General features: G+C 48.9%; 1 protein-coding gene across 4 annotated transcripts in view; it reads right to left on the bottom strand.

Moving 5' to 3' along the window:
• Positions 1-15,094, bottom strand: part of KDM5C (lysine demethylase 5C) — a 32,214-nt gene extending 17,120 nt beyond the window's left edge. For 2 of the 4 annotated variants that reach the window (XM_073889231.1, XM_073889230.1), the window contains exons 1-12: positions 14,604-15,094; positions 10,134-10,211; positions 7,784-7,906; positions 7,305-7,475; positions 6,640-6,771; positions 5,776-5,899; positions 5,484-5,665; positions 4,258-4,416; positions 2,325-2,444; positions 2,035-2,193; positions 1,244-1,425; positions 987-1,149 (exon numbers count right to left, since the gene is read on the bottom strand). In XM_073889231.1, the coding sequence (XP_073745332.1) occupies positions 987-1,149; positions 1,244-1,425; positions 2,035-2,193; positions 2,325-2,444; positions 4,258-4,416; positions 5,484-5,665; positions 5,776-5,899; positions 6,640-6,771; positions 7,305-7,475; positions 7,784-7,906; positions 10,134-10,211; positions 14,604-14,753 (1,743 nt within the window). In that variant the 5' untranslated portion in view covers positions 14,754-15,094. Of the gene's footprint in view, positions 1-986; positions 1,150-1,243; positions 1,426-2,034; positions 2,194-2,324; positions 2,445-4,257; positions 4,417-5,483; positions 5,666-5,775; positions 5,900-6,639; positions 6,775-7,304; positions 7,476-7,783; positions 7,907-10,133; positions 10,212-14,603 lie in introns of all 4 variants that reach the window. The other 2 variants (XM_073889232.1, XM_025852018.2) reach the window with 2 other exon arrangements.
• Between the last annotated feature and the right edge of the window lie 3,593 nt (positions 15,095-18,687).

Here is an 18,687-nt window from a genome sequence, read left to right on the forward strand (position 1 = left end):
AGCACCGGGGTGGGGGGAGGTTGAAGGAAGTGGGAAGGAGTAACACAGAATAAGACTTAAAACACAGGTGGAGGATGTACTAATTACTGTTCCTACAGAAGTGCTGATCAGGCTGCCTTAAGATCCACACCAGAAAAGTGGCTGATGCTAATGCTAGAAATTCCCTTATAGGCAAGCCAGACTGTATAAGCAGCAAAACATTTTATGGAGTGGGAGAGGAGTCCACAGAGGAGGATAGGTTCAGTCTAGGACTCTGGGTTTAACTTTTTTTATTTTAAATGTTGATAGACATTAGCACTTTTAAGAAGAAATTATGTACCACCCCCCACTTAAGATATGACATAAAATTGTTTAAGTTTAAAGTGCACAACATGTTGACTTGATACACTTACATGTTGCAAAAAAAATTACTACCATAGAACTTACGACCTATTACATAATTAAAAAAAAAAACACCCATTGCTCTCAGAAGGGCTACTATATAGAACATGTCAGAGACGGCTAGTTACCCCCCAATATTCATTCTCACCCTCTTTCAGAACAATATGAATTTGCAACTGGTACATGACCATCCAAAATAAGAATCACATTCTCCAGTCTTCCTTGCAGCTAGATGTGGCAATGTGACTAAGTTGTGACTAACAGGAGATGAATGGAAATGATGTGGGTCTTTAAGAATAAGGAGACTTGTCCTCCCCATCCTCTCATTTCCCTCTTCCACTGGCTAGAATACAGACATGAAAAGAAGCCATCCTGAGGTGTTGCCCTCAAACACATGGCCCAGAGGGCTCACCATCACATTGCTTATCTAACTACTATGATGTGAGGTCTCTATTAGAGTTGTCAAATTAAGACACAATAAGAATGAGAAAGAGGCAGGGGTAGATTCCAGATGATGACCACCACCACGGCCACCACGACCACCACCACCACAAAGGACACGCTACATCATTTCTACCCCTTGGTCCTGTTTCCTGAGCACTCACCGGCACACCATGGGACATGAGGGTGTTGGGATTCATTAGGGTGACAAGTTGGTGCAGGAGGTCAGGCTGGCTATCAAAGAGCTCAGGTGTCAGCTTCTTCATCACCTCTTCCAAATGTTCTGCCGCAAGGGAGGGTACCCCATACCAGGTCTTCGGCTCACCCCTGGCCACGTGGAAAGGGGACACACAGAGTGGTCACACACGTGGTCGCAAGGGAGCCTACCCTGCCTCCCCGGCTTCCCAGGACCCCCACTCACCAATGGAGGTAGTTAATGGAGTAACTCCAGTGATCCTCAATATGCCAGCAAAAGGCTGAGAAGACCATGCCCACATAGAGCCAGGGCACCTTCATGCCGGAAATATCCGCATTGATATGGCACAGTACGGACTGCTCCAACACTGGCATCACATTCAGGTTCCAACCACTGGTGGCATACTCCTGTCAGGTTGGGTATTTGTGGAAAGGGGATGAGGGTTATGCTAAGGAGCTGAGATCTTTAGCCCAGGGAACCTTAATTTTGAGGTCACAGGCCTCTTTGACACATCTGAGAAATACTATAGATGTTCTCCACCTCCTACCTGCCAGATGCACACACACAAAATTTCAATTCCCTTCAATTTAGGGAGTTTTACACATATACTCACTCACCAAAATACCTGCAAGCTAAAAGCCCCCGCTCTGGACCAAAATGCCCCCTTCTCTGGAGGTAGGTCTGGGCCCTCATTTTTTTCCCACATACACAATACCAGTCCCTGAACACTTCTTATGAATGAGCCAGGAACCCTTCTAAGTATTTCATACACCTTCTCATTTAATCCTTACAACAAATTTGTAAGGTAGATACCATCCCCATCCTACAAAGAAATAGCCAATCTCGTGGTTAGAGATGCCATGCCAGATACCGTGCTGTGTTCTTTACGTATACCATCTTATCTAAATCGCACAGCAGCCGTGGGAAGCGGGCATAATTACCCCCACCCAACAGAGATACTAAATGACTTGCCAAAGCACACACAGCTGACATATAACCATGAATCATCCACTCACCTCCTCCTCAGGGGTTAGGTGCCGCTTACTGTCACTGACAGGGAAACCGCTGCCAAATTCTTTGGAATGGATGTCAGCCCCATACTCAACAGTCACATCTTCCTCAATGCTGTTCACCAGCCGCCAGAACTCCTTCTCCACGAGTTCTGTAGGCACCATCTGGGGAACAGGGGTAGCAGATGACCGTGGCCCATCACATCCTGGCCCCAATGACTCAAAAGAGCTAAGCCCATCAGGCACCAACACCTATGACGCTAGCCCTGATGCTACCCCAGCCCTCCATCACCTACGTGCACGGGCATGTTGAAGTAATCGGCTTTAAAGGAGTCAGCCATCTCGCCAAAGCTCTGTAGAGTGTATTCCCGGGTAGCCTGCTCAAAGCCAAAGGCTTCAGGGGGGCGCTTACACTCCTGAAACCCAAAGGAGAACATGTCACCAAGACAGAGGGCACAGAGGTGGAGTATCCTCAAAAGCAAAGCTGAAATATGGGGGAGGAGCAGGGAGGAAGAGCAGCCCTAGGTCTGCACTCAAGGCCCCGGAGGCAGGCCTCACTTTACACCTCCACTGTTTTCTCCCAGCGCTTCAGCTTAATTAGTCTTTTCATCCCCCACATGCACTGCTGCCATGCTTTTGCTCTTCTCTTCCTTTAGGACTTTACTATCAAAACCACGACCTCTGACTTAAATACACTATCCTGTGTTCTTCCGCCACCACTTTTTCCTCTTGAGCTAAAATAGGGAGTTTAAACAGGATGTCTAAGGAAGCTTTCTTATGCCCAGACTGGAACTACAAGCCTGGGAAAATGGCAGTGAATATTCTAGTAGCTCAGAGGATGGAAGTCAAAGGCACCAGCTTCTACACGGTCACCCCCTACACTGTTCCTGTTCTTTAGACGGTCTCAGAAGATAGGACATGAGACTACCTCGCTTTGTACCTAGGTTCACAGTTTTAGAAGAGAACTGTATGTACCCCAGAGTTAGACAGACTCACTCATGTCTGAAAAAAAATCAATGTCAATCTGGTCCACTGGCCCACAACCACTTAAAGAGAGCCAAGTAGAGCTGACAGCCTTCACTGTCTATCATACTGTTGGTGTCCAAACTCCTCCCTGAAGGAAATCTCCACCACTTCCAAGGCCATTATGCACTGCCCTGGTCTCTTTCCTCAGCTGTGTGTGTGTGCGCACACGCACAGCTGGTCTCTAGGACCACAGATGAGTCCCTGACATAAGACGAGAGACCATCAACATCTGCTCTCCAGAAACCCGGAGACGAATGTAGATGAGCGCCCAGAATTTGGATGAAGGAAGGAAGCAAGCTCATGAAATGGACCTGGCAGACTTACCGGGCCTCTCAGCCCTCACTGATGCTTCAGATGCTCTCCTGACTGCCCTTCTTGCCCTCCTAAGTACGCCCCTCCCACCAATACCCTTGCCCTGGCATGCCTCCATCCCCAAGTTTACTAGCCCTGCCCACCTCTTCTAGTTAAAGCCTGTATCACTGCAAACCTAATCAAATTATCAAAACAAAAGGAAAACAAACAGTATCATACCCATATGATGGCCCCCCCAACAAAAAACAAAAAACAAAAAAACCCACACAAATCACTACCCATGAATAAATGTAATGATATACAAAAATGATTATAAAATAGCAAATGAAAATATATAAGAGCCCAAACTTGTTAAAGATAGTTATATATATGCAACAACAAAAAGATGAGAAGAAAATATACCAGACTATTAACAATGGTTGTCTCTAGGTGGTGAGATGATAGGTAATTTGTCTATTTTCCAAGCTTTCTAAAAAAAACAAAGAATAAAAAACTTGGAAATCAAAAGAACAATTTTTTTCTTCATATTCCTGTCCTCCAAATCTCATTCCTGACACCTTCCCTGATTACTACCCTTAGTCAGTTCCCTCTCCTCTGAAATTCTACGCCTCAGTTTGTAACGCATAATTTAGCATCTTGACTATATGTCGGCATACAATCTGTCCAATCAGGACTCTCACCACCCCAGGTGGTCTGGGGGCTCCCAGAGGACATATGCAAAGGCTACGTCTCCTCTTCTTTCTCCCCAAACTCAGCCCAGCCTGGCCCCACCCCAGGGACCCAAAACATTAAACCATGGCTGAGCTGGGAAGCTGCTGTCAGTAAGGCCTGATGAAGGAAGGCAAGAATACCCTCTGAGGCAGACATGAACTGGGGCTGGGAAGGCCTTACCGCCATGACACACTTTGGGCACCGCCAGACACCCTTGGGAATCTCAGGCAGAGGTGGCAGCAGGCAGAAGATGTGGTAGTTGTCATCACAGCCATCACACAGCAGAAGCTTGTCATCCTCATCCCCTCGGGAACACATCCGGCACACATAGGACTCGATCTGCCAGGAAAAGGAGGCAACAGTTCATCAATCTAAGCTCGTCTAGCCTTCAAACTGTCCTCCAGACAGCACCCTAGTCCACAGAGCTCTCCATTAGAAACCCACCGTGCTTGGTGGCTAGATCGTTCATTCACGGCCCTGTCACAGGCTAGTCGTGCTAGTTCTGGAGTTTAACTGCATGCACGTATCATCTCCCCAAATAAACTGGTAGAGCTGTGAGAGCAGAGTCTTTATCATGAGTCGTGAAATCTCCCATTTTTATTAATTCGATAAACACTGAGCACTGAGGTGTTCAACACTATGCTGGAATCCGAAGTACAGCAATGGGTAAGACATGGCATCTGCCTTCTAAAGTCACACAGTACTCCAGAGACACATATTCATAAAAATTAAAAGGTAATGTGGAAACCACCGATACCAGTTCACAGAGAGTACACTAGGGGACCCTAGAGAAGGGAGCACTCAAATCGGCTGGAGATAAGGAGGGACAGCCTTGAGGAAGAACTTCATTGAAAAGGTGACACTCAACAATGACATCTGAAACTAACTGAAAGCTGAAGGTAAACTGAAGTTTGGCAATGGGGCAGAGCACAGGGGAAAACTCTTCCAGGTGGGAGAGATAGCAGGTGCAAAGGGATGGGTGGGGGGGCGCAGGGGGGAAGAAAGAGCATGGCGCGTCTCAGGGGAAAAAACGAACATACCTACAAGTAGTTCAGTGTGGCTATAGCAGAGGAGTGAGGTGGGCAGTGCTGGGGAATGAGGCTAGAGGTCAGCAGGGACTGGATCATGCATGGTAATGAGGAGCTTAGCCTTTATCCTGAAGCAATGGAGGGAGCCTCCTTCTTTGGACCCTTCCAGCACTTCCTGTTGACAGCACTTGATCACCCTTTCTTGTCCTTTGTTCCATGTGAGTTGGCCTTGTTTCCCCAATTAAGTGAGCTACCTGAGGGCAGGGCCCATCAGGCCCACTTTTCTGCTTAATGCAACCTGGTCCAGAGCCATGCTGGGGAAATGCTCGCTGAAGGGATGAGAAGCAGAGCATTAAGAAGTCAGGGCTGGGTCCTTACAAACTGGGCATTGCTGTGGTTCCTCCGCAGTCTCATGGTCATCTTGGTGCAGGGCTCTGGGCTGTGACTCAGCTCCTCCTTGCTCTCCAGGAAGGTCTTAGGTGAGGTTGACTCCACCTTCACATCCCCGCCTGACTCCTCCTTCACCACTACGGTGGGGGGACACTCAGGCCCTTCCTTATCTGGGAGAGGGAAGAGGGGCTCTAAAGTACAGGTCTAGAACAGTCAGGGCCCCGCCTCCTCTCCCCAGGTGAGGCCATCCTTCACACTGCCCCAGCCTGTCAGACCTTACCTTTCTTCCGCAGGGTCTTATCCTTGGCCATGAGGCCCAGGCCCATCATCTTGGGGCCTGCCCCATAGATCTGTAGCTTCTTCAGCTCCGGATTCTTTTCAATGTCTTCCTCTGTGGGTTCCGGCTGGGAGGGAAAAAGGAAATGAATCAAGTCTGCTATCTGAGGCAAACTGCCCCATCCTAAAAGAACAATAGCTTGGACTATATATCACTTGAGCTCATGCCAGGAGGCACAGGCAGGCTTGGGCAAGAATTCAGAGCTGCTTTTTGGAGACTAGGGTTAAGTGAGCTCCCCCATTATCCCTCTCTTGGAAAGAAAGTAAGGTGGAATTTCAGTTTTCCCAACTGTAAAATGAGAATATTAACTCCTACCTTACAAGGAGGTTCACAAAGGGGTTTGGGGATAACATATAGAAAGAAATCTGACAGTGTGTGGCACTACCAATAAACGGCAGTGACTAATATGATCTACTAAATGACACGCTTTGGTGAGCCCAGGGACAATGTCTATCTTGTTCTCTGTTGTACCCCCAGTGCCTAGAACAATGTCTGGCCATAAGCTTCTGCCTGAAACTAAGATATAGGTATAAGGGAAAAGAAGAGGTCTACCCCTAGGAGCAGAGTGAGTCCGGAAAGAACAAGACAGGCAAAAAAGGGCAGACACAGAAAAGCTATTATAGGAGCAGATCAAGACCCAGCTCAGAAGCTCAGCTGAGAGTAAAGGAAAGAGCAAGAGTGTAGCCAGAGGGGGGCACACTACTGCTCAGATCTCAGAGAACAGAGTGAAGGGAGAGTACGACAGGGAACAGAACTCTGGTCGGAACTTTGTGGACTCCCACCCCCGAAGCTCTTAGAAGTACTCACATCAGGCTGCAGCCTCTTGGCCCGCCGGCCATAGCTATTGAACTTGGAAGGCTGCACAGACTGTCGAAGGGGGATACTGTGGGGTTTGTATTCCTTGTCCTTTTCCTCATTATCAAATGGACGTGTGTTGCACTGCTGGGGACAAGTGAGGAGTAAGGGTCAGGGTACGGGGCTGCAGCCCCCAACGATGCCTTCCCTCTATCCTTACCCAATGGCAAACAAAACTGTGGCTGCACCCACCTGACCCACAACAATAGGCCCTGCTCAACTGGTCGTTATCAATGACACCAGCACACACTTTGAGAATTCTTCTCTTGCCTTTGCTTGTGTCATTCCACCTTCAAACCACCTCTCCACAAGCATCTCTCTAACTCAATCAGATGCCATCTCTTCCCAGACCTCTTGAGCCCCAAATGCCTCTCCCTCCTTGGAATTCCTTTATCAGTTACAATCTTGTCACATAGTGGATAGCAGGTTGGCCCTGTGGGCAACTCCAGGACCTCTGACCCTGGGCAGCATGGGAAAAGAATAGGCACCACCAGAAAAGGGCAGAGTCTAGCTCCCAGATCTCCAGCCCACTGAACCAGTTCCATTAAGAGCAAGTATGAGAAATCTGCATCTGGTGGGGGGGAAAGCCTTCTTCCACCCCAGCCTGGCATCCTTACCACCAGGTTGGCTCCAGACTGGTACATCTCATAGGGGTAAACGATGCGTTCATAGTGGGAGCGTAGCAGGGAGCCAATATTTTTGCCTGGTGGGTAGTTGAGGCGCTGGGCCACCCGGGCCCATCGACGATCTTTGCAGATGGCTTCATAGCCACCTTCTTCCACCACGATCTGCAGGGACAAGCAGGAAGGGATGTGGATGTGCTGTGTGTATGTACATAAGGGAGTTGGCCTGCAGAAAGGGTGATGAGGACAACTCCAGCCCCTCACCTCACTGGGGGCTATCCCCTCCTCCTACCACCACCACTCAGGTTCAAACTGCAGTAAGAGATGCCAAGAAGTTCCGATGACAGCTCATGTGTTACGAGGCTGTGCCCCTTCCACTGCAGCATAGAGATCTAATATCCCAAACCAAGGGAGCCCCCAGAGTATGAAGGATATTAAGGGGTGGGGAGGGGTTTGAGAAAAGCCTTTCTTACTTTACTGAGGCTGTAGAGGTCTAAGATCCGCCGTTCTACATTGGGAATCTTTAAGGAGGAGCCCTGGATTTCCCAGAATTTGGCAATCTGGTCCAAGTAGTTCAGCTTCACTCTTGTCTGGGCCTGGAAAAGAAATGGCTCAAAGAGGCCGGCCTCCCCCTCCACCTGAACCCCATCTTCTGGCCTAATCTTATGAGGGGAGAAAGGGTACAGAGCAGCCCACCATCTAGGGCTTTTCCCAGTGAAATGGGTCCCAAACTCTAGGCAGTGCTTAGCCCACCTCTCTCTCATCTCTGCCACCTTCTAGGCAATAGGATAAGCCCAAGGTCCCCACACGGAGAAGGTCGAGTCACAAGAGCCACAGTTTTACATGCACACCCTCTCAATATCCCTGACAGGGCTGTGTGAGTATCATCATCTCTTTTACAGAGAGCCTCTGCTTAAGTCACAGAGCAGGTACCAAGAGATCCAAATATCAAATAACTTAAGTTTTAGCTATTCCCTGCTACTGCCTTGAACAAATTGGTTCTACTCTCTGGACCTCCATCTTCTGATTATAAAAGGGAAATAAAATAACTGCCCAGTCCACTTACTCCAGAAGGGTAGACTTACAAGAGAGACAGTGAAGGTCCCTCTGGAACCTCCAAAACTGCATCTAAGCTCTAGGCATGTTTCAGAGATTGAAGGTTCCAAAAGAGCACATTTACCTCTTCTTTATGCACCACAAAACTTGTCCAATGGTGGCTGAAGGCTGAGAGTGCATGCTGAAGAACTAAGAGATAGTGTACTAAAGCAGCACTAGCACTCGGCCAACCCAGGACCCGATGTGGGCCAAGGATCCTGGGAACAAGGCATGTACCATGCTTCCCTGAAATTTCAGTGACCCAAGAAAGGCTCCCCAAGGTCCCAAGTCTAGAACCACCTTGCACGGGTCAGAAGGCCTGATTCTAGTGAGAACTAGAGAAGTCATTACCATTCACCACCTTGCTCAGATCCCATTAGAGGAACAGAAACAGTTCTATTTCATAGATTAGGAAAACTAAGGTCTATTTGTAGAAAGAAACAACCTATGGCTCTTTAGCTGTGAGAACCTGATAGAGGCCAAGAACTCTACTCCCTCCACCTTAACTCCTTAGCTTTGTAATCTCATCCTTGCTCTTCCCCATCATTAGCCAGCACAGTATCTCTAGAAAACCTGTTCTTGTCCCATGCTAGATGACATCTTGCACTAGCTGTACGCCCACAGACCTGGTCAGATCCATTTAACTTACACCCCCTCCATGAGAAGATTTTTGCTCTGACCAGGACAGCACATAGACTCACTCTAGAACAGTGGTTCTCAGTGAGGAGAACAATTTTGCCCGCCCCCCACCAACCAAGGAGACATTTAGCAATGCCCGGAGACATTTTTGGTTGCCATTACTGGGAGAAGGTATTACTGGCATCTAACACAGGTGGAAGGAAGCCAGAGATGCTGATACACATCCTAAAATGCACAGGACAGCCCCTCCACAACAAATAATTATCTGGGCCAAAATGTCAATAGTATCAAGGTTGAGGAACTGTGGTCTAGAAACAAGTAAGCCTTTAGGTCATGGGTTTCCAGTCGGGCCTAATATGCCCCCTCCCCAGGTCATCCAGTAAGGTTCCTGGATGTGTAACAGTGAAGCAGAAAGGTGGCAACAAACTTCTAAACTACATCTTCTGTGGGAAACTCCGGGATCTTCTCTGGAATTGGCTTCAAAGCACCCACTCTCATGACCCCAGGGCATTCTCAAGCCCTTAGTGGAGAACCTCACCTATTCATGCAAAGGGCCTGGACTTCCTGCACAGAACAAAAGGGAGAGGGAAAAGCCTACCTGCCCGACCCCGGTTCAAATTTATAACCATTCTAGCCTCCATACGGACTGGTTCTTGTGTTGTTCCTGCCCATCCAGCTCGCATCCCACCTTACCAAGCCCCACAGAAGGAAGGTAGGAAGCACAGGGCTGTGGAGGAATTGGATAATGAGGCCACATTCAGCTGGCCAAGAAAGGCCTCAGCCAACCTGTTTCCTTTGTTGACTCAGGTATGGTAGGTTAGCTGGCAGGAGAGCTTCAGAAGTAGCAAAGCTTTAGGGAAACTGACATGCCCAGTCTTTGAGCTATCAGACTGGAGATGCTAAATGCTCCTGCTCTTGGTTATATTCCGAGCTCTAAAGCTTCCTCCATGACCTCCACGCAACTTCACAGAAGACAGAATAAAGGTCGAGTTGGGGAAAGTACCTTAGCCTGAGAAGGAATGAGGGAAGTGGGATCAGAGCTCAGGTATCCACTCACCCAACCCCGCCACCAGCTGCTAGTTTTCTCACCTCTAGTTCATTCAGCCTCTGGATTCGGGGAGTAAACCTGAAGTTGTCCACTTCTACAGCAAAGGGTGGCTGCCAGTCCTGGGGTACAGAGGGGAAAGGGAGTTGGGTTATTCCAGCACGGTGTAAGACCAGAGGGCACCACAAACAGCTCAGCATCCCATTTGTGCCTTCCCAGACCTCTGGCCACCCCAGACTCTCTAACCTGACAAACACCCAACCCATTACCCACCCCCCCGAACTCACAACAGGGCCCTAGCAGTCCCTGAAGTCCACACTCAATGCCCAAAGCACATGTCCTGGGAAATTTCTCCCAAGTCCCTTCCAACAGTACAGTACCAGGATTTCAAGAAATAAGAGAGATGGGGCCCAAAACAGTTGACCCCAAACTCTCCCTACATCCACATTAACTCCTTGTTTCCCAGGCATATGCTGTAGGACACAGGCTGAAAGTACTGGTAAGCACAAAGGATCTGGAGTCAGAAGACTTTGGTTCATGTTCTAGCTCTGCTACTTACGAGCTATGGGATTTTACCTTTCTGAGCCTGTTTCAGCAGGAAAGAAGGGTGCCCGGAGTTTTGGGTTTGAGTACCTTTCTACCTGCACTAAGGGGAGTGCCCTACTGATGGGTGGCAAGAGGGCACGGGGAGCTTGTCTGGGCTTGAGCCATACCATTTTTGTCTTTTCTCTCCCTCTGTCTCTCTCCTTTTTTTTTAATTTGCCCATGCTTCACTGAGCCTCAGGTGTTTGCTGAAAACCTGCTTCAGCTGGGGGCTTGGGGGGAGTATGTGTGCATGCAAGGTTTTCATCTGTAAGGTGGGAATATGAACAGTTGCCCTGGCTTCCTCATAAAACTGATATGGAAAATTAAACTGGTTTTCAAATGAAAATGTTATCCAAAGGAGTCATCCTTAAAACTTGGTATCTTAAGCTGACCCCACACATGCAGGGTAGCTCAGCTCCAATTCTGGCAGGATTTAAAGGTTTGGGCCTTTAATGTCTGTTCTCTCAGTTTAAAGGGCCCGAGACAAACACTGCAGGGGAAAAACAAGAATCTGCATCACTTGCCCAGTCTGGAAGGCTTCCTGTGGGTCCTCTCTCAAACACCTGCCCAGTACAGGAAGAGGCGGGGGGGGGGCAGTTAGTGATGGAATACCCAACTGTGGTGGCAAAGAATGGGAGGATTTGGGGAGGAGGAAGTCAGGGAAAGATAATGAAAGTGGGGGGTGACTGCCCTGCCAAGTTGAAGCTTGTTGTGTCCTACCCAAAGGGTGGCTGCGGAGAGCCCCTCACTGATGCCCTTCCCCCCCAAAACCTCCCATGCAGTCCTCTCCTCCCCAGAGCCCCGGCTCCTGCTGGAGTGGTAAGAAGAACCTAGAGTAACCTAGCCCAATGCCCTCATTTTATGAATGGGGAAAGTGAGGCCCAGAGAAGAAATGCAATTTCTCCAAAATTACATGCTGATTTAATGGCAGACCCAAAACTAGAACCCATGTCTTCTGACCTCCAGTCCAAGGCTCTTTGCACTACACCAGGATACCAGTGTTCTCACACACACACACACACACACACACACGCATACATATGGAAGCGGGTGGTAGTAAAAGAGAAGAAAAAGCTGCTGGCCTCTTCCGCACACACTTTTAGAAAAGAGGCCGGAGAACTTATACTTGCATGCACACATACTCCCCCCAAGCCCCCAGCTGAAGCAGGTTTTCAGCAAACACCTGAGGCTCAGTGAAACACGGGCAAATTAAAAAAAAAAAAAAGGAGAGAGACAGAGAGAGGGAGAGAGAGAAAAGACAAAAATGGTATGGCTCAAGCCCAGACAAGCTCCCCGTGCCCTCTTGCCACCCATCAGTAGGGCACTCCCCTTAGTGCAGGTAGAAAGGTACTCAAACCCAAAACTCCAGGCACCCTTCTTTCCTGCTGAATCAAGTTCTAGATAAGTACACCATCAAGCAACCTGACAGGAACCAGCAAAACCAAATCCTAGAGCAGGAGCTGTAGGTGCAAGATAGCTGGGGAAGGTCCAGCAAACCTCCCGGCCCGGCTCTCCCTGGGACCTACGAGCTCCCTCATCCAGCCTTCAGTCTCATACACCTGTGTGCCAAATACACCAGTATTATCAGAATGGTGATAAAAAAGTTGGCTACCTGATGCAGGAAGCAAGGCCCTTCCAAGATCCCCTGGGTCTACTCCAGGGTACCAACACTTTCCTCCTACCCATCTTCCCCAAGACTAGTAGCAGTCAACCGTCTAGCAACTCAAAACCCAAATCACCCTTCCTCAGGCAAACCTCCAATTTCCAAGCACCCACCCATACACAGGTTCCCACTCTGGGCCCAAGCACCACTTGGACGAGTGCTTCAAATTCCAGCTACAAGGCCTGGCTGCCTAAAGGTGGCGTAGGAACGGCCCTACAGGAGGAAAAAAACTGAACAAAACCAGGGAGACCAGGTCTCCTGGATCGGAGGGAAGCACACTATTGAGGTAGAGACAAGAAGCACAACAAAAGATGGCCCCCTGCAGGTCTGCCTCTCTCTCTCTCTCTCTCTCTCTCTCTCTCTCTCACACACACACACACACACACACGCACGCACGCACGCGCGCGCAGGGGACATGTCACTTTTCCCCTTCCTGGTACCCCAAGGAAGGGTAACAACACCTGCACAAGGCCAGCCTGCCCATAAGTCCAAGGCACAAACATGGAAATGCAGGCCTCAGGCACCCCCTATATCAGATACACTTCTTTCCCACAGGCCTCCTCGACCACTACAGGGAGTGCCTCCTTAAGGCTGCCCCGGGACTCCAGCCTCTCCTTTCTGCTAGCCTTCCTGACTTCTCACTACCTAATACTACACCTTCACTATGAATAAGGATACCTCAGAGATCTGTGGCCAGGCTCCAACTAGGAAAAAATTAGCTTACCCAACACCTCCCAGAAGATCCATTTGAAACTAGCCTAGAGGGGCGCCTGGGTGGCTCAAGTCAGTTAAGCGACTGCCTTTGGCTCAGGTCATGATCCTGGAGTCCCGGGATCGAGTCCCGCATCGGGCTCCCTGCTCAGCGAGGAGCCTGCTTCTCCCTCTAATCCTCCCCCCCCTTATGTACTCTCTCTCTCTTTCTCGCTCTCTCAAATAAATAAATATTTAAAAAATAAAAAAGAAAGAAACTAGCCTAGATCTGTGGATGAACACCAGAAAACACCAAGCTGGATAAGGAGGCCTGTGGTGCCCTCCTCAGGTGGCAGTGAGGCTTCCCAGCCCTTTTCAGACAGGAGACACCCACTCAAAAACACCCTGTTCCAAACTCAATTCCTGCCTTTGGAATCCCAAGTGGAGACGGAACAACATATATCATTTCTCCTCCATGCCAGCAAGGTGGCAGCCTATCCTAGCCCTTGGGGGACTTCCTGCGGCCTGAAGCCAGGCCTAGGAACAAAGATATGCCCTTTGTGGTTGACCTCTGGGAATCAAGTGTTTTAAAGGAGACAGACTTCCATAGCTCCATTCTGTTTTTAGGAGTCCAAGAATCCCCCACCCTCTGGGACCTGCTACATCATGGGACAGAACACAGTACAAATCTGAGGAGGGCTCGTACCCCACTGCCAAGCTGACTGGTCCAAGCCTATCCATAGAAGTCAAGTCTAGGGGGTGATGTGCAGGGAAGGATATTGCCTTCAACTAGGAAAAGGGGACAATTCCCTAAACCTATCTCAGGGGAGTCAGATAGAACATTCCCTGTGAGACTGATTTCCTGACTGATCTGCCAGGACATTATCATAGATGGATTGGTCTGGCAGGGTGTGAGTAAATCAGTCAACCCACATAGAAGCAAACCAATGACCACATCAAACACCTTCGCAGTCACAATAATTATCTAGCGCCTACTACACACAGACTCTACCTAGTTTAATCCAATTCTCGAAATAACCATTCACGGGACTCATTTCACAGGCTCAGAGAGATTAAGTTACTTGTCCAAGGTCACACAGCTGGTAAGCTGCACTGTGGAATTTTGAACTGTCTCCATTTACAGCTGTGGTCTTTCCACTACACCACACTGCCTGCCTTAAGGGAAGCGATGACAATAAACGGAAAAATGGCCTTATTCAGTGCAGCTTTGACCTGGGTGGTCCGGGGTAACTGAGAGATATGCGGGTACCTCTCTGAACTCTCCCCGGCCCACTAGGCATCCCTGTTTTGAACCTTACCAGGAATGAATCTGAAAGGCGGAGTGGAAGCGAGGGTGGGTCTCTGACCCCCAGGTCCCTTGGGGGCCTCACACCACGGGAGGACCCCCCCCGGGCCCCATCACCCTTTCTCCGACCCCGCGCCACATCCACAGCGGTCCCAGCCACTCCATTTCCCCACACCTCGAGATGTCCCCTCCGCCCCAGAGTTCTCAGCCAGCTACCCTAATTCTTCATCCCCGGCATCGCGGGCGGCGACCACAGACCCCGGGCCTTACCGCGGGTGGGCGGATCTTGCAAATGCCCGACTTCTCGGCGATGGGCCGGATTTTCGCGATGTAGCCTAGAGGGTCTCGGAACTCGGCCCAGCTAGGCTCGAACACCGGGCACTCCGGCGGCGGCAGGAAGTCGTCGGACCCCGGCTCCATGGTGGGCCCTAAGACTGGAGGGCTCGGACCACCCTTAAGGACTCATGGCGGACGCCGCTGTATGAAGCCGAGGCACTGCTCGGGGACTAGGCCCTAAGCGGGGTGGCCGCCGCCCGCCGAGGGCCTTGGGGGGCGTGTAGCTGCCGCGCTCTGGGAGGCTGAGGCTGGCGCTACTGCTACCGCCTCTTCGTCCTGCTCCGTTCCTTCCAAACTCTGCCGCTGCCTCCCAACTACTTCAGCCTTCACCACCACAGTTACCTCCCAACCGCCGCGGCCTTCACCGCCGCCGCCGCCATCTTGGTTTGTCAGCGTCTCCCCCCTCCCCTCACCACAACAAACCGAATCCCTCCGCGGAGTGTCCCTCCGAGCCTCGTATACCTTGCGTGAGGCCAAGCCCTAGGAAACTTTCATCCCGTGGGGACAGAGCTGAATCTCATGTGTAGGTTCCCTATTTGGAAGCGGGAACTCAAAAGTACCTCCCAGACTGAGAGCAAATAGTCCACCTCGGCGGCGGAGGAGCAAAATTGTAATTAAACTGCCGGATCCTTTTTCCGGATGGACCGGCGGCGCACGTTTAAAGGCCAGTGATGCGCATGCGCGTTATGAAGACAGACCGGAAGAGGAGCTGGCGTTGGTGGGTGGTGGGCCCACACTGGCGCCCCCCTCTATGACCTCAGCTCTGGCGCGGGCCCCGCCCCAACATTTTCTTCTTCAGGGTCTTTCCGGTGTGGGCCGCCGAAAGCGGCTTTGGGCGCTTGATTGCTAGGGACCCCTTATCCTGGCAAGCATGTTGGGAAAAACTTAGGGAGCTCCCAGCTCTAGGCGCGGATACCTCTGGGGCTTTGAAAGAAGGAGAGCAAGCTGCTGCTCACCCCCTGGGGTTTATAGATTTTTAGAACTCTGGGTCCCAAGGAGAGGAAGGAAATATATATTTCATCCAAGGTTATGTGCAGAGGCCTCTCGGAGATGGGGCTTCCATTCATACCCCGCAAAGAGTCATTGTCAGTCAGCATTTTACTGAACTCTTTGAACTGTGTCTGTATGCACTTTTATTGTGTGCACATTTGCAGAATGGACTCCCATAAGCTAGGCCTGAGTGTATATATATTTTCATTGTTGGATGTTTAACAACAGCATATTTACCTATCGCATACTAGCGCCTACTGTATGAAACAGCATTTGTGAGCCCACAGCGTACTTATCAAACATCTGTGTACATGGGTTGTATTTATTGTGTATAGCCCCTGTCACAGGCATTTGAGTACCTACTATGTGTACATCTACTCCTATTGTGTGCATGTTCATTGAGCAGTTTCTGAATAGGTTTATTGCAACTACTTTGAGTATCAGACCAGTACTTTGCCCACACATCAGGCATCTGCTGCATTTGAGGATTATGTTATTTCTTGGTTGTGGGCCTATTGCATACAGTTTGAACATCTACTGTGCACATATTAAAGTACATGTATACATGCTGATTAAATGCTTATTTTGTGTTCCCCCATCAGACTGAATTCCTTAAGGGCAGGGACCATGTGGCTTTATACATCCCTAGGTTTTGTCACGGTAAGCAGTAAACAAAAGAAAAAAATGAACGTATATTTTTGAGCATCCTTAGCATATATTGACTGAAAATAATACATGCTCTTTGCAAATACTTCCTGTGTATATTAAGCATCTGTTACAAGCTTGAATATGTTTGAAGCAGGAACAGTTAACTGTACCATGTCCCAGTTAGGTACATCATTCTGCCTACTTCAGGACTGAGCTGAAGACATCCTGATAGAGCAGTGCACACCAGTAGGAGCTCACATCCTAGTGCCAGATAGGCCTAATTATTTTAATTATGATTAATCTTTGCAATTTCCCTTAACCTTTGTCCCGGGAAAGATGTGGGTCACCTTACCCATTCTGTAGATGAGGAACTAAATTCTAGAAAGATTAAACAACTTGCCTACTATTGCCCAGAAAGTTGCTACCTCCTGGTCAAATGCTCTTCCTATCATTTGCTCTCACCAGGAATAGGACCAGGCAGAAGGGCGAGGAGAATGCAGAAGGTGGGAAATATGCCAAATCCTAGGCTGAAGGCAGTTCAGCCTTTCCATCAAATGCAGCTCAGTGAAGGGCAAAGAAATGAATCAGGAGTCAGGAGACCAGGTTTGGGGGCTCAGCTCAGCCCACACATCCATAGCCTTCTCTGAGGTCCTTAGCCCAGACACCACCCCCACCATCTTGGAAGGGCAAATGGAGATTGCACAGAGTCTTTGAAGCCAGTCGGATCTAATTCATTCACTCACAAATATTTATTAAACTCCTCTTATGCACCAGGCACTCTTCTGAGCCCTGGGAATATGATGGTGACCAAGACAGATATGGTCCCTGCTTTCCTGAAGCTGACATTCACCAACAGAGATCTGCCGAGTACCTCTTCTTCCTTAGCCTTGATTTTCTCATTTATCCAATGAGGCTCTGTAATCCCTTCCTCACAGGGTAGTTATGAAGATTAGAGATAATGATAACTGCCATTCATCAAGGGCCAAGGGCTATGAAATAGGTATTGTTATCCCTGTTTTACACATTAAGGGGACTGAAGCTCAGGGAAGTGTGAACTTACCCCGGCATATGGCTAGTAAGTGGCAGAGCTAGAATTCAAACCCAGGTCTGTCTGACTGCTGCACAATTCTGCCTGTGAAAGTCTCAGATGGTGCTCCTTGCCCCCACCACCCAGCCCCAGTGAGGTGCTCAGGAAACGGGTTCCTTTCCCAACCCTTGGGTCATGCTGGAGATCAACCTGCATCTGGGCACTGCAGAGAAAAGAATTGGGAAGCACCAGGGAGCTCACCCTGGGCTGGGGGCTAGGTCGGCCTCACCCACCCACCTGGGAGAGAGAGTCTGGCATGGAGCCAGTGCAAAGCAGTGATTGGAAGCCTAGGCTGGGCTCTCCACCACCCTCACCCCATCCGTGTTTTCTGAATGGACAGGATGAGAGTGACTCTGTAACCTTACTTTTTTGATTTGTAAAATAGGGTCCCTTCTAGTTCTGAAGTAGGTATGAGCTGTGAGTTCTAACTCCTGAATACCTCTGGAATCCATTCCCTCCTCCCTCTGCCATTTTCTATTCTTTTATTCCCCTGAGAGCCACTTACTATCTCTAGCCTGGGTTATTAAAAGAGCCTCCTCAAGGTATCAAGGTATCTGTGTGAATTCGTGGATATATCCATACACATAACAATAAAATGATATATTCAAAATAATAATTCCAAATGAATTATGATAGTGGATTATAACTCATTGAAGAGTGAAATAAAAATCCATGACTCCACACTCATATACATAAATAAAATGAGGGAAAAAGGAAAGCTTTTCCTTAAAGGAAGGATGGAGTAAGAAGATCATCAGCAGATGTTCAGACTTTTTCCAAGCAAAAAAGTAAATTCTTAAAACATAGCTATAACACTGAAATCTTGGCCCAAATCTTGCTTCCCAGATGCCATTCTCTACTAAAAAGAACCAGGGCTCCTTGGAAAAAGTGGCTGATTCCAAGACTGGGGCAGGGAAAGTACATGATGGGCCTGGAGCATCTTGTGGTGCCAGAATACAAGGAAGTGCTCAAAAAAAAAAAAAAAAAAAAAAAAGATGGAGACCTGCCAAAAGTACATAAGAGCCAGCTCCCAGAGGGCCTCCTGCTGGCCAAATCTGGGGCATTTTAAACATCATAATAAAGAATGATACTAATGTGTTATAACCTATCGAATACAATAGACAATCAAGAGTCCATGAGGATATAAACAAATACTTGTAGAAGAGGGGCAAGCTCTTCCTTACAGTGGAAAGCCAACTAATCCATGTCAAAAGAATGATGGCATTTGAAAATCACCATTTGGCAACTGGAGAATCATCAGTGAATACAGGTGGGTGAAAGTTTGAGGAGAAC

The sequence above is a fragment of the Callorhinus ursinus genome, unplaced genomic scaffold (genome assembly GCF_003265705.2).
Source record: "Callorhinus ursinus isolate GAN/ISIS: 27379988/994484 unplaced genomic scaffold, GSC_fseal_2.0 scaffold103, whole genome shotgun sequence".
NCBI lineage: Eukaryota > Metazoa > Chordata > Mammalia > Carnivora > Otariidae > Callorhinus > Callorhinus ursinus.